Consider the following 13,143-nt stretch of genomic DNA (forward strand, 5'->3'; position numbering starts at 1 on the left):
TGTTATGTTTTGTGATAATTTTTTTCTGCTGTACCGAAAACGTACCGAACCGAACCGTGACCTAAAAAACCGAGGTACGTACCGAACCGAAATGTTTGTGAACCGTTACACCCCTAATAGTTACCCACTGCATGCTGCACAGGCAGGCTCTGGCGTCAAAATCGTTGAGTCCTGAGCTACAGTCCGTTCTCAGCACGGTGGTATCTGTGGTCAACCACATCAAGTGTAAGCCACAGTCCCGTTTATTCGGCCAGCTCTGCAGGGAGATGGGCGCAGGACAGGACACCCTGCTGTTCCATTCAGAGGTGCTTTGGCTCTCCCGTGGAAAAGTGCTACAGCGGGTGTACGAACTGCGCTCAGAGCTGTGTGAGTTCATCCAGTATGACAAGCCAACTACTGCAGCACTCTTCTCGGACCCCGAATGGATCGCACAGCTCGCCTACCTCGCAGATGTGTTTATTGAAATTTATTGGCAGATATGCCTCTATCCTGGAGGTAAGCGACAAAATCCAGGCATTCCGTGCCAAAACAGCGATCTGGAGAAGGCAGGTGCAAAATGGCATTACAGACATGTTCCCCCAACTCACAGAGTTTCACATAACTAAGACTATAAAAGTTTAAAAAAATAGACTACGTCAGATTATTCCAAGGGACATACATGTCAAATCAAGTCAATTTTTATTTATATAGCTCAAAATCACAAATCAGAATGAGGGGGTCCTTGGTGTATTCTCTATCTTGTAAGGGGTCCTTGGCTGAAAAACAATTGAGAACCTCTGCTCTAGGGGGCTCCGTTATGGGGGTTATTCCCTATCCAGAGGATAGGGATTATTCCCTAGGGATTATTATTATGATATAGGGATTATTCCCTATTTTCTCTGATTCAACCTATTGGTTGAGGGATTTTGACAGGATTGTTGCACAAAAGTTTCGAGTGCGCACAGAATAAATCTGAGAGCAGAACAAATCTGTAAACAGAAATATATCTGAGTGCAAGCGTACAGTTTGAGCAGAAGCAGAGCAAATCTAAATGCAAGCAGGCACTATTTGAGTGCGAGGACAGGGTTTGAGGGAAAGAAATCAATAAAGTATGTTCTCAAATTTAAATACCACGCTCTTGAATAAAGATAGGGAATAACCCCCATACTCCGTAGTTTCGTACTACTCCAAGAGAGATCAAACGTTTATTAACTAAGGACAGTGTAACACAAGTGTATGGCCTACAAATCCCAAGGTGCATTGCGTCTATTACCATAGCAGCGGGAAGTTGGTTTGTGTGTCCGTCATGGAGAATCAGAGCCGAGTTTTCGCTGAGATTCTTCCGGCTGCTGCTCGGGAATTCGCCGTTAAGGAAAAGGAGCATGGCTTCGAAATGCGAGTAGTTAATAGCCAAAACACAGGCAACGTTAACCAGGCTCGGGAGGTTCAGGTCACGGGAATAGCGGAGGTCTGTTGCCCAGCAGACCGAGTGTCTTTGCGGGTCAGTGTGGCAAACAGCAAAGAGTCCGTCAACGAGGTGACCAACAGCATAACACGGAGACTTGAGTACATTTTACAAAGTGTCAGGTAAGAACATACACATTATACACTATTCAATTTAAACAGCAAACCGTACGCTAGCTGGTAGCTAACGTATGGCTGTAACTCTTTTAATAACAACTTCAGCGGACTAATAAACAAAGTTGTTGAGTAGGAGACGTAGCAAAATGTGGCTAAAAGTATCGATTTCTCTCCAGAATGTGTCGAAAAATAAGTATAAATTGGCAGAGAATTAAGTCGGGGAGTATTATCTATTTATTACTAGTTTTTCCACAGTACAACTACAAGCGTTGGTAAGGCAAGAAGCTTGCAGTTCATATAGTATTTCTAATTCGTGTATGCTGTTAAAATGTAGATGTGATTGTACTTTAGCTAATTTCACCATAACCTATATTGCAGTGAATATAATCAGTTGTCCTTAATTCCTTCTGCTTAGACAACATGGTGTCAGTGAAAGAGACACCTCAGTGAGGAGGTTTCTTCACCGGGAGGCAGAACAGTATCACATGGAAGCAGAGGTGGAGTATTCAGATAAACACTAATGATCCAAATGTTGCTTAAACTGTCACTGACTCTACATGTGTTTTGTTCCCACAGGTCAAGGTCACTTTCTCTGATTTTGATAAGATGGAGCGAGTGTGTAGCGTCCTGCTGGAGAAGCTGGATAAGAGTGTTTGTGTGGGAACGCCACATTTCTTCCACAGTGCTGAAAGCCTGAGTCAAATGAGGTATAGAACACACACATTTTATCAGCAGTTTAATATCTTTACAGACTATTTGTAAGTGGTGTGTTTGTCTGTTCTCTATAGGCGGCGAGCGTGTGTGTCAGCGGTTGAAAATGCTCAGCAGAAGGCCTGCGAGGTCAGTCAGCTCCTGGGGCAAACTCTGGGACCCCCCCTTCAGGTCAGGGAGGAGGAGACAAGGGAGTGGAGGAGTGAGGATGAGGAAGATGGAGGCAAATGCCAGGATTCTGCACCCCTTCCTCACATTCCCAATATCAGAGCCTCCTCACGGGTGTCTGTCTCCTTCAGCCTCAGAGACAGGAGCAGGAAAAAACTCTAAACACAACACACCTGACCATGAAACCAAAGAGAGGATCGTCACAGTTTGAAGTATTTTTTATTGCTAAAGTACAATTTTTCAAGGTTGTTTTTCCTTCCTCAGCCAACACGGTCTTGTAAACATCTTTTTTTGTTGTTGACCATCCTTTTATGCATTTGCTGTAATTTAAAATCAGTTGAACATTAAATGAAATGTTGGTAATCATTTGTTTTGACACTTCAAATTAAAACACTTTGTATTTGCACATCTCAAAGAAATAAAAAGGTCAATTACATTTCAAAAGACACCCTCATATCAAGATCAGGCAAGGAGGGATTCTAAAATGATCCTCATTTTGCTCAAACGTTGCACTTACGTCAGCAACGATTGACTGACTCAAGTAGATCTCTTGGAGAGAAAAAAGAACTTGAGAACTGATAGAGAGGTTTCCCAAACACCTTGGTACAAACCGGTAGTGTAGCTAGCATTAAACCGTGGCTAGGAAGCGATAGCCACCAATCCTCTGTTTTTTTTAGCATTGCTAACATTGTCACCTCTTTGATCCCACATGCAGTTGAGTAGTCATTTGTCCTCCTTCTCGTCCTCTGGAAACATCTCGCTGAGCCAGGGCTGCATGACGAACCGCTGCCCGTCAAAATGTGAGAAGTAGTTTTCCAAGGTGGGAATCTCCGGCTAGAAACATCCGAGAGTGAGTCAACAACACGTATGTAAAAGTGTGTGATTGTGGGTGTTAATGTGCTGTGCTTTTCCAGTACATACCCTTGTCCCAGTGAAGCGCATCAGCTGTGTTTGAGGCAAGTATGCTACCAACAGAGAGGAGGATCCAGGCCCGCTGAACAGCACTTTATAATGAGGCGTATTCTCTGCTTTGGGGACCTGCATGCACATATATACAAATGGTGACAATTATACTTTCCAACAATTATATAAATAAGTCCAGAATTTATAAGGAAGGAAAGGATTTTCAACGAGCTGCTAACCTCAGAGTTTGAATACACTTTGTCCACCCATTCTTGAGGGGCTCGCAGCTCAGAGTCCCAGCTCACCACCACCCCCACCATGTGGCCCTTACTCTCCATCACCACGTCTCCAACACGCAGGAACACATACGGAGGACGAGGGCTGCGAACTTTCTTGGAGGCTGCAGTTAAAGAACAAGAAGAAAATCCTGTGATGCAGTTTTAGCACATTTCACTTTTTTCACAGTAACTTTTCCCTGAACAGTGAAGCACAAACATCAATCTACTCATTTGCTTGCAACAGGCTCCAGATGATTTACCTTAAAAAAAATATCTGAATATATGCACTGATTAAAGCCTTCAAAATATAAAGTAGACACAAACCTCCAAAGAATTCCAGGTCATTGTCTAAAAGCATGGTCTCTATGGGGCGTGAGTCTTTCAACTCTTCCTCTTTCAATCCGAGTAAAGACCTTCAGGAAGCAAAATATATTGTCAGTAGCACATTAACAAGAGTATCCTGCTCATTTGTTCCTCTATTGCAACAAAGATGTAACTTTAGATAATGCAATTGAACATCACTTGTCATAGCATGTCTTAGTCTCAATCAAATTGTTTAAAAGAAATTGGCTTTGTGAATGTGTTTATCTTTGTTGTATGTGTCAATTTGTCAAAAGCTTTTAGTTCACATTGCATTCTCTTATGTGTATGACATGTTATGTTTTTATATTAAAGCAATGCCTTAGTCTGTTTGAAAGGTGTTTTATAAATAAAGTCTATGATTATTACAATCACAGTCCTTTTTGATTCCAAAATATCCCATACTCACTTGGCACTGGACATCTGCTGGTCTGCCCAGTCCATCCATGCCGTGCCATTGAGGTAAGATGTTCTCAAATCTTTCCAAATTCTAAACAACCTGAAACAACATGATTATTATAGACACAAACACTGAAAAGGTAATATTTGGATGCAGTAATCTTACCATATTTATTACTAGTGACTATACTTTACATATAAGCAAGCTTTGTTTAATTTCCCAACACCACATACTTTTTCTGCCCAATACAAAGTTGATAACACCCTGGAACACTGACGCAGTCTTGGATGGATCCTACCGTGCGCTCGCGTGGTAGCGCTGCGTCACCGTGGTGCCGCTCCAGCGCGAGATGAGGTACTGCGCGGGCACAGCGGAGAGCAGCAGCACGAGCTGCAGCACCGCCGGGCGCGTGAGCTGAGGCATGGCTGCGCAGCTGGGTGTCACCGCCTGTACACGGAAACGCGAGTCAGGTGGATGTGGCACGTAGGCTATTGGACCCCAAATCAGTCCAAAGTTGACGTGTAAGCCATGTATTTAACAGAAAACACACCAAAAACGTTTCTATACTGTAACAGATATGTTCTGTGTGTTTGTAATTGGCGGGCATTTGGTTCAATTTCGAATAGGCTACAGTGAAACCTCCATAAACAAGATATGGCATTGCAGAAACCTCGAGGAAATGCAAGTACTTTTCAAAAGTTGCTGATAAGAGCAGTTATCACGCCTACCTTGAATACAAATCCAGTCTTTTCTCCAACAAGCCTATCTGCCACACATTGCGTCAAAGAGAGGCTGTTTGCGCCTTGAAACAGTGACAGACTTTCAGTTCTCCTTTATTTACATAAGCTCTCGCCCATGCTGTTGTTACCACCTGCGTGTATTTACATTTATCGTCAATATTGCCAAACAAGTAGTTTGTCCAATCGCAGCAGCCCACGGAGGGACCGGCGGTCCTCTAGCGGCTCGCCACGTCAGGAGGAGCCGAACCAGAGAGGCGTGAGCTGCGGGCGGGAACTGGTTCGTCCCGTAGTTTCGCTTCAAAACCATCATGGGCCTTTCTCATTTCACTAATTTCCCCTCCTCGACTCCTATCCTCGTGTCTTAGTCCCGCTCACAGGAGATGCGAGCCGAGGATAGAAGAGGGGAAGCAGCAGGCGGTTAGAGAAATGAGAAATCCTCTCTGAGCGGTGATTTTAAAGAGACGTCCATGACAGGAGGCACAGCCCTCTGTCTGATGGACAGAACTGTGTTCATGATGACTTATATATTTACTTTGTAATTCATTCACAGTGCGGTAGTGAGACAATAACAGGCTACAGATGCGGACATACACACACATATATATATATATTTATAGCCTATAAATATATACAATTTCAGAATCAAACAAGTATGAGAGCACTCACAGGGCCGTATCCAGGATTTGCTAAATACCGAGGTCCAAACATGCTAGGGGGGTTCGGGGGTAGTGATTTTTGGGATTTTCATGATCTAGTTAGGTGCTTTTTAAGTTCCGGGGGGTCACAAATTGGATGATATATTGATTTCAAACCATGTCAGTGGGCTGCAGCATACATTATTTTTGAAAGTGTAATGCACAACAATCAGTTGATTGTTACTATTAATGATCTGGACATGCAGAAGAGGCTAAAATGATCACAAAACATTGTCAACATTCATTTCCCATGTCTCTCTCCTTTCCATAACCTGCAGCCTCTCTTCCATCTTCTTGAGTCTCTCTGTCTTCATCCTGTTCATTACTCTCTCTGTCCTACTCTTTCTCTTTGTTCAATCTCTCCCTCGTTGTTCACTTTTTGCTCCTCTTCACTTGTCGCTCCTGCCAGTGAATTAAAAGCAATTCAGCAATTTAGTTCATTTCACTTGTTTGCATTATTTTTTAAATAAAAATCTGTTTTGTTTGATTCACAAAAGAGAACAAAGATGTAAGCAAATTGTGTTTTATACAATTGTATGTTATTATGACATGATAACTGCAATAGATGTATGTTGTTAAAAGTATGCCTATTGTCTATATTGTAAATGAAGATAGATAGATAGATAGATAGATGGGGTTATTAAGCCTACATTGTTGTGTGTGACTGTACCTGGAGTTCCTCCCTGACTTCCATCACTTTCTCTCTCTCTTTCTCTCTGCCTGTCCTGTCTCTTCCTTACCAAAGCTGAGCTTCGACTGACGTAGTCTTTTCATTATATCTGAGTCAGGGTAAAAATAAAATACAATGTTATATCTTCAATGTTGTAATCAAATTGAAATGAAATAAAAGCATTACAATGTTTGTTAAAAGGTAATCCTTCTGACATTGGATGAATTTAATTAACTTTAGCTCTCTAACTAGTTTATTCACGCAATTTAAACCAAAGTATAGCCTATAGCTGCAACATAAGTTAGTGTGCATGTTGTCGGACGTCCACTGACTAACGTAGAGCGTTCACACAGGATCTGCTGGTCATATGATGTCCTGATGAACAGGTAACACAAGCAGCCCGCTGGACTCAGATCTCTAGATACCACATCACTCCTCCGCTGCTACGATACAAGTCCGGGCTGCGGTAGTTTGTTGATACGATACATGTCGTCTTCTTCTGTTTGCTTTAATCGAGGCTACGTACTTATGCAGCGCCCACATTGTCAGTAAATGGAAGTACTACAAAGAACCCCGTTTAGTGCCGTTATTTCACAAGTTTTTTTATACGCAGCTCGGAAATAATTACCGAGGTCCGGACCTCGGTGACCTCAATGGTGGATACGGCCCTGCTCACAGCATAATAACATAACACTATCATACCTCATTCACACCAACGGTGTTTCAGGGCCGGTTCGGAGCTGGAGCTTGAAAAGCACCGGGTTTTCCTGTTCACACCGCAGCGGAGCAGCCTCTTAGCTCCGGAATCCGGTTAGTTTCAAGCACCAAAAAATTGTCCGGCTAGAACAAAAGCACCACATACGTCACGCTAACGTCAAGGCGGGGGCAGGGGCGGGATCAACTCCTGAACAACAACAAAAAGCCGGTGTTTTATCCAGTTTGTACACAACGATGGAGAAACTTAACAAGCCGCAGTGGTCCACTGAAGAGACCAGCTACCTACTGGGAATCTGGTCTTCCGAAGAGGTACAGAGGAAGCTGGAGCACAATCGGCCATTGTTGTTGTTGTCGGTGTGAGCTGTGAGGGGTTTCCGCACAGTTTGGCTTTATGAAGCAGGCAAGCAAACGGTCACGTCATGACGCAAACGATGACGCAATGACACAGCACCAGTCGGACTCTGGGCGGTGTGAAAAGAGCCGGAGCTAAACCGAAGAACCAGTTCTGAACCTGAAAAGCTCTAGCTCTCAGCTTGAACCGGAGTTGCGTTGGTGTAAATTAGGTATCAGAGACTGGATATATCCCCCCCCCCCCCCCCCCCCCTCTCTGGTTGCTACAATGAGGATATGAAATTACGGGCCAAAAGTTTTATTTACAAGTATTAAAAGTAAGCATAGGACACCAAACCAACTTAGACATGTCTGCTGCATCTACGCACGCACGCACACACACTGTACCACATGCACATACAGCTCCTAAAGCATGTAGGCTATCAGGATACAGCCATTGTGTATTTTATTATGTGAAGCACTAAATGGTTTTAGACATATATCGAAACTTTGTAGATATAAACTAAAGCAAATAAAGAGAGTAATGTAGGCCTTTTATACTAAGTGATTTATATTATACACACTGCTCTGCTTTCTGCACGGACCTCACAGCTGTTCTCTCTGTAAACATTGCGTTGCGATGAAAGCAGTTAATAGAGTGGCGAAGTCACGCCCATCTACTTCCGGTCCATGGGACCTTATTTCGGAAAAATAATCTATTGAAGTCAATGGAGAGAGAAAAGGTATCTTTCGATCCCGTTTGAATTGTGCCATGAATTACACATGATGTTTTTCAATCTTAAAAATTATTTCCATGTCAAAAAAAATCACAGTTTGTCGTAAAACTGTTGAAATATAAGAAGATGAAAAATACGCAACTAGAAAGACTACAAATCCCAGAGTCGCGTAAGTGATGTCACAATTGTTTTCCTCCACTAAGAGATAGTTAAGATCAGCGCCATATAGATATAATCTATCTATATGGCGCTGGCTAAGATAAGATAACTTTAACAATATGCCTGTGTGCTTAGTACCAGGTTGTTATCATACCAGCAATGGGTCTTTCTCGTTCTGCCGTCTGATGAAAGGACCAGGAGTGGCTGGATCAAGTTAGCTACCTAGCTAGTAGCTAGCACGTTAGTTAGCATTACAGCCTTGTCATTTTTATTAGGCTTAATATGAAGTAACATTAAGTAACCCAAAATGTTAAACAGTAAGAGTAGTAGTCATATTTCGTGAACCCTTTGAAGAGTACTGTCACCGGGTGATCATTCTATAATACACAATTTAAGCCCGGGGGAGAAATGCTAACACTAGCATCGGCGATCGCCGATCTTTTCTACTTCATGCATGCTATCTCAACCCAGTCTCATGGCATTTCGTGTTCACGATTTTTAATCTATTGATTCGTGTTCACCAACACGATTTCCCCCTTTTTTTCGTGTTGCACAGCACGATTTTAAAAGCAATGTATTTCTACTGGTAATGTGTTTCGTGCCTGCAGCATGTCTTTTTCTCCGGTCGGGTCATGGAAGACCGAAAGCTGTGTGGTTCATAAAAACATGTTCTTACTCAATATCAAGCCACAATTATTGCTTTTATTTTAAATCGTATAATTTCGGACTTTTGTTGCCGTCTGTGAGGAAAATAAATGGGGCTCAGAGCCTCAGAATACTGAAATCTGTATTTTTAAATCTTTTTTTCCTTCTAATTTGTTATTCTTTTCAAAATAACACACTGTTATTTACTCACCAATAACACACAATTATCCTTGCTTTTATTTATTGGTTTAATTCCATAATCTCGGGCTTTTTTGGCGTCCGTCAGGAACTGAATTTCAAAATAAAATAACCGGAAACAGACGTAGGCCTATAAGGGACATTTGGAGCATCATTGCGATTGTCAACATTTCTGAGTTTAGGATGGCCGAAGACACTACACTACCCATAATCCCCAGCTATCGTTTAGGACTACAGTCCCCGTGATTAATCTTCAAACTTTGGGATTGAATGTTGGAGTGGCAGTGCGCCAAGGTTACGCCGAGCGTCAAACAGCTGTTTGAAATGGAACGAAACCATGCCAGACAATCCAAAACTGGAATCGAACGCCCCACCAGAACTACACATGCTGGCTATTGTGTTTCGCAAAATGTTCTTTGGGACGTCTCTACTGAACGTTTTCGTTTTTCCCACAATTAGAAGTTGCCAGTATTAAACACATTGGTGTTATCAAATGTAAAACATATAATTAATAAATGGGTGAAAATCGCTTGTGTCCATAATGCGCAGCATTAATACCCACATGACAGCTCATTGTTACTTTGTAATTCTACTCCACTACAATTCAGAGGTTAACCTGGTATTTTTACTCCACTACACTTATTTGAGTTACTTTGCAGATTCTGATTAATGATGTGAAATATAAACAACCCTTAAATCAGACTTTAGTTACACCTGAGTAAAATTCAGGTAAGGTGATTGTCAAGTGCCAACAATCAGGAGAGATATTTGATAGTTGGTGCTTGAGAAGACTAAACATGTATCTGCAATTGACATGAATGGAAACGAGTAATAAAGTATATGCATTACTCATTATTCTCTACTAATAGTTAATTAAAGACTGTATATTATGGCTATTTTGCACATCCCTTTCAAGATTTTCAAAGGTTTATTGACATATCGTATACACAACTACGGTGTAGTTATGCAATGAATGAAAAACTTGGGTCACAGGTTCCTCAACAGTGCATTACAAGACATCTATCAATATGTGTGTAACTCCACCATTAAACTGTCATATTCTGCACATTTCTTATTATATCTACATACATAAGAGTATAATTCATATGTATAATATCAGTTAAAATAAGTGCTTCAACATAGTTAACATTGCAGGAAAGCAATATATTAGACGTTAAGTACTTTGTCAGGCTTAATATTTATCTGTATATAGATACCCCCAACGTTTTTTTCTTATTTAAAAGAAGACCTTAATCTGTTATTTAATGTTTAAATAAAGGTTCATTCGTTTTTCTGTTTTGCACCTCCTCCTATTAATATTTGTGTACATCCTGCACTAAACTGTTTTATTGTAGAGATCACTTACAGTATCTTCTTGATTTTTTATATTCTATATTTCTATCACAAACCTTCTACTTTCCCCCTATGAAAGTATGTACTCTTAATATTTTTTTAATCAAATATAACATAAAAACAATAATTCAATAACGTGCTTTAACCACTAGGCGGTGCACACAAGGTACACACAGCCATAATAACTTTGTATTATTAGTAGGGCTGTCAGTCGATTAAAATATTGAATCGCGATTAATCGCATGATTGTCCATAGTTAATCACGATTAATCGCACATTTTTGATCTGTTTTAAATGTACCGTAGAGGAATATTTTTCAAGTTTTTAATACTCTTATCAACATATGAATATGCTTTATGCTAATGTTTATTATCATTTGAACAATGACAAATATTCTCATGAATATTAAACACAACAACCTCTGAACATTACAAATATTCGCCTCAATTCAACCTGGAACCTCTCTCATACAATAGAAATGGTGTGTGTGCGCGTGTGCGTGTGTGTGTGTGTTGGATCGTTGGAGCTATGTGCAACTCAAGGCTCGAACGGGAGCTGCCTGGACGCTGCAATCATGTTGCTGCAATCATGAGTGTGCTGACTGTTCGTACAATGTCCCGCTGTCTGGCTTCCTGCATAAAGTCAAGTGCTCGGCGCAGTTGTGTGGATAGAGCGCTCCTCTGTTTTCATTTAAACAGCTCCTTATATCCGTTAGCGCAGCTAGCTAGCACCCGATGCTAACAACAACAATGCACGTAAGGTCTCTCTATATCCGTTAGCGCAGCTAGCTAGCACCCGATGCTAACAACAACAATGCACGTAAGGTCTCTCTCTTGCTCGCTCGGGCCACACATACACACACCCTCCCGGTCCTCCCGATGGCCAGTCGGTGCCTGCCGGTGAGCATGGAAGTGTGGTCTGCTGCAAGCAGGCGGCAGGAGCAGGGCTGTCAGCATCAGCTTGTCGATGGTATTTTAAACTACGGGGCGGCCGAGGAAAAAAAATACACATGCGTTAATCGCGGTAAAATAATTAGTGGCGTTAATTTTTTTTTGCATTAACTTTGACAGCCCTAATTATTAGTGTAGCACACTTATGTATACATCATCTGAAGATGTGTAGTTTTATTCATGTTTTCACATAATTTTACAGCATATTGCTATACTATTTCAGACTCAGTATTTACATTCTTATATTCAAAGAAAATCTTTTAAAACTACAAGTCCTTTTATATCAGCTGTGCACCGTTATGGTGTAAATATAACCTATCTATGAATTAGATCAAATATAAAAGTCAGCCGAATTAGTGTTGATACTGCAAGGAGACGTATTGTGTGAAGAGAAATTGAAGATGTTGTTTAATTGTTGATATATTTATGATCCAACACGTCAAGTATTCAGTTTCGGCGGCATTTCTTCAGTTTTTCCAAAGGTCTTCTCATCAGGGCTCTATAAATAAAGAACTACGGCAGATCTGTAATATGTAATGCAGCCGAACCGTGTATTACAATGCCGTTATGTGATGACTTTCAAAGAGAAAAGCAAGAGCACTCGGAATTAAGTATTATTTTATTCTTTTAAAATGTTTTCCGGATTTCATATAATATAAATAAATACCAAATCCCAGCATGCATTGCGGCTAAAACATCCAATCAGCGAGCTTAAACCATAGCTGAGGATCTTGGGTAATCGCTTGAAATGCCTACATCTGTTTCCGGTTATTTTTATTTAGAAATTCAGTTCCTGACGGACGCCAAAAAAGCTTGAGATTATGGAATTAAACCAATAAATAAAAGCAAGGATAATTGTGTGTTATTGGTGAGTAAATAACAGTGTGTTATTTTGAAAAGAATAACAAAGAAGGAAAAAAAGATTAAAAAAAATACAGATTTCAGTATCCGGAGGCTCTGAGCCCCATTTATTTTCCTCACAGACGGCAACAAAAGTCCGAAATTATACGATTTAAAATAAAAGCAATCATTGTGGCTTGATATTGAGTAAGAACATGTTTTTATGAAACACACAGCTTCCGGTCTTCCACGACCCGACCGGAGAAAAAGACGTGCTGCAGGCACGAAACACATTACCAGTAGAAATACATTGCTTTTAAAATTGTGCTGTGCAACACGAAAAAAAGGGGGAAATCGCGTTGGTGAACACGAAATACCATGAGACTGGGTTGGCTATCTGCACAAATGGTTAACATTAAACACTCAAAAGACCAGGCAGTTCAGAGAGAATCAAAGGAAGGCAGGCAGGCAGCTTTGCATGACATTCTTCTGGACGTGTTTCCTTGTGGTGATAGTGAGGGTAGTCAATCGTTTTGTTGACAAGACAATAGTGACGGCCATCTTGGTGACGTGTGTTGTTCTACGAGACCAGAGATGTAGTTCATTGAGCGTTTCACAAACAAATGTGTTACTTCACAGTTTTACGACACATCTTTTTTTTTGACTTGCAAAATTATCTTTTAAATTGACAAACATCATATGTGTAATTCGTGGCACAATTCAAACGGG

General features: G+C 41.0%; 2 protein-coding genes across 2 annotated transcripts; one reads left to right on the top strand and one right to left on the bottom strand.

Annotated features, from left to right (window-relative positions):
• Positions 1 to 1,255: 1,255 nt before the first annotated feature.
• Positions 1,256 to 2,805, top strand: irak1bp1 (interleukin-1 receptor-associated kinase 1 binding protein 1). The gene is made up of 4 exons (XM_034076594.2): positions 1,256 to 1,566; positions 1,976 to 2,057; positions 2,137 to 2,267; positions 2,349 to 2,805. The coding sequence occupies exons 1-4, from the start codon at positions 1,286 to 1,288 to the stop codon at positions 2,599 to 2,601; spliced, it is 747 nt and encodes a 248-aa protein (XP_033932485.1). The 5' UTR covers positions 1,256 to 1,285; the 3' UTR covers positions 2,602 to 2,805.
• On the bottom strand, positions 2,640 to 5,365 carry LOC117440291 (uncharacterized). Its single transcript, XM_034076595.2, has 7 exons — positions 5,109 to 5,365; positions 4,679 to 4,827; positions 4,390 to 4,479; positions 3,945 to 4,033; positions 3,582 to 3,742; positions 3,361 to 3,477; positions 2,640 to 3,273 (listed from the first exon to the last, which is right to left on the bottom strand). Exons 2-7 carry the CDS (start codon positions 4,801 to 4,803, stop codon positions 3,163 to 3,165), a joined length of 693 nt encoding a protein of 230 aa, XP_033932486.1. The 5' UTR covers positions 4,804 to 4,827; positions 5,109 to 5,365; the 3' UTR covers positions 2,640 to 3,162.
• Between the last annotated feature and the right edge of the window lie 7,778 nt (positions 5,366 to 13,143).

This window comes from Pseudochaenichthys georgianus, chromosome 24, assembly GCF_902827115.2.
Source record: "Pseudochaenichthys georgianus chromosome 24, fPseGeo1.2, whole genome shotgun sequence".
NCBI classification, from domain to species: Eukaryota; Metazoa; Chordata; class Actinopteri; order Perciformes; family Channichthyidae; genus Pseudochaenichthys; species Pseudochaenichthys georgianus.

Bases quoted from the DNA above. Each gene is read 5' to 3' on its own strand.
- LOC117440291 (XM_034076595.2), bottom strand. From the start codon at position 4,803: ATGCCTCAGCTCACGCGCCCGGCGGTGCTGCAGCTCGTGCTGCTGCTC. The intron at 4,480-4,678 runs GTAGGATCCATC...ATGTTGTTTCAG, and splicing joins CGCTACCACGCGAGCGCACG to GTTGTTTAGAATTTGGAAAG. The intron at 4,034-4,389 runs GTGAGTATGGGA...TGCTTCCTGAAG, and splicing joins CAGCAGATGTCCAGTGCCAA to GTCTTTACTCGGATTGAAAG.
- irak1bp1 (XM_034076594.2), top strand. From the start codon at position 1,286: ATGGAGAATCAGAGCCGAGTTTTCGCTGAGATTCTTCCGGCTGCTGCT. The intron at 2,058-2,136 runs GTGGAGTATTCA...TTGTTCCCACAG, and splicing joins AGTATCACATGGAAGCAGAG to GTCAAGGTCACTTTCTCTGA. The intron at 2,268-2,348 runs GTATAGAACACA...TGTTCTCTATAG, and splicing joins GAAAGCCTGAGTCAAATGAG to GCGGCGAGCGTGTGTGTCAG.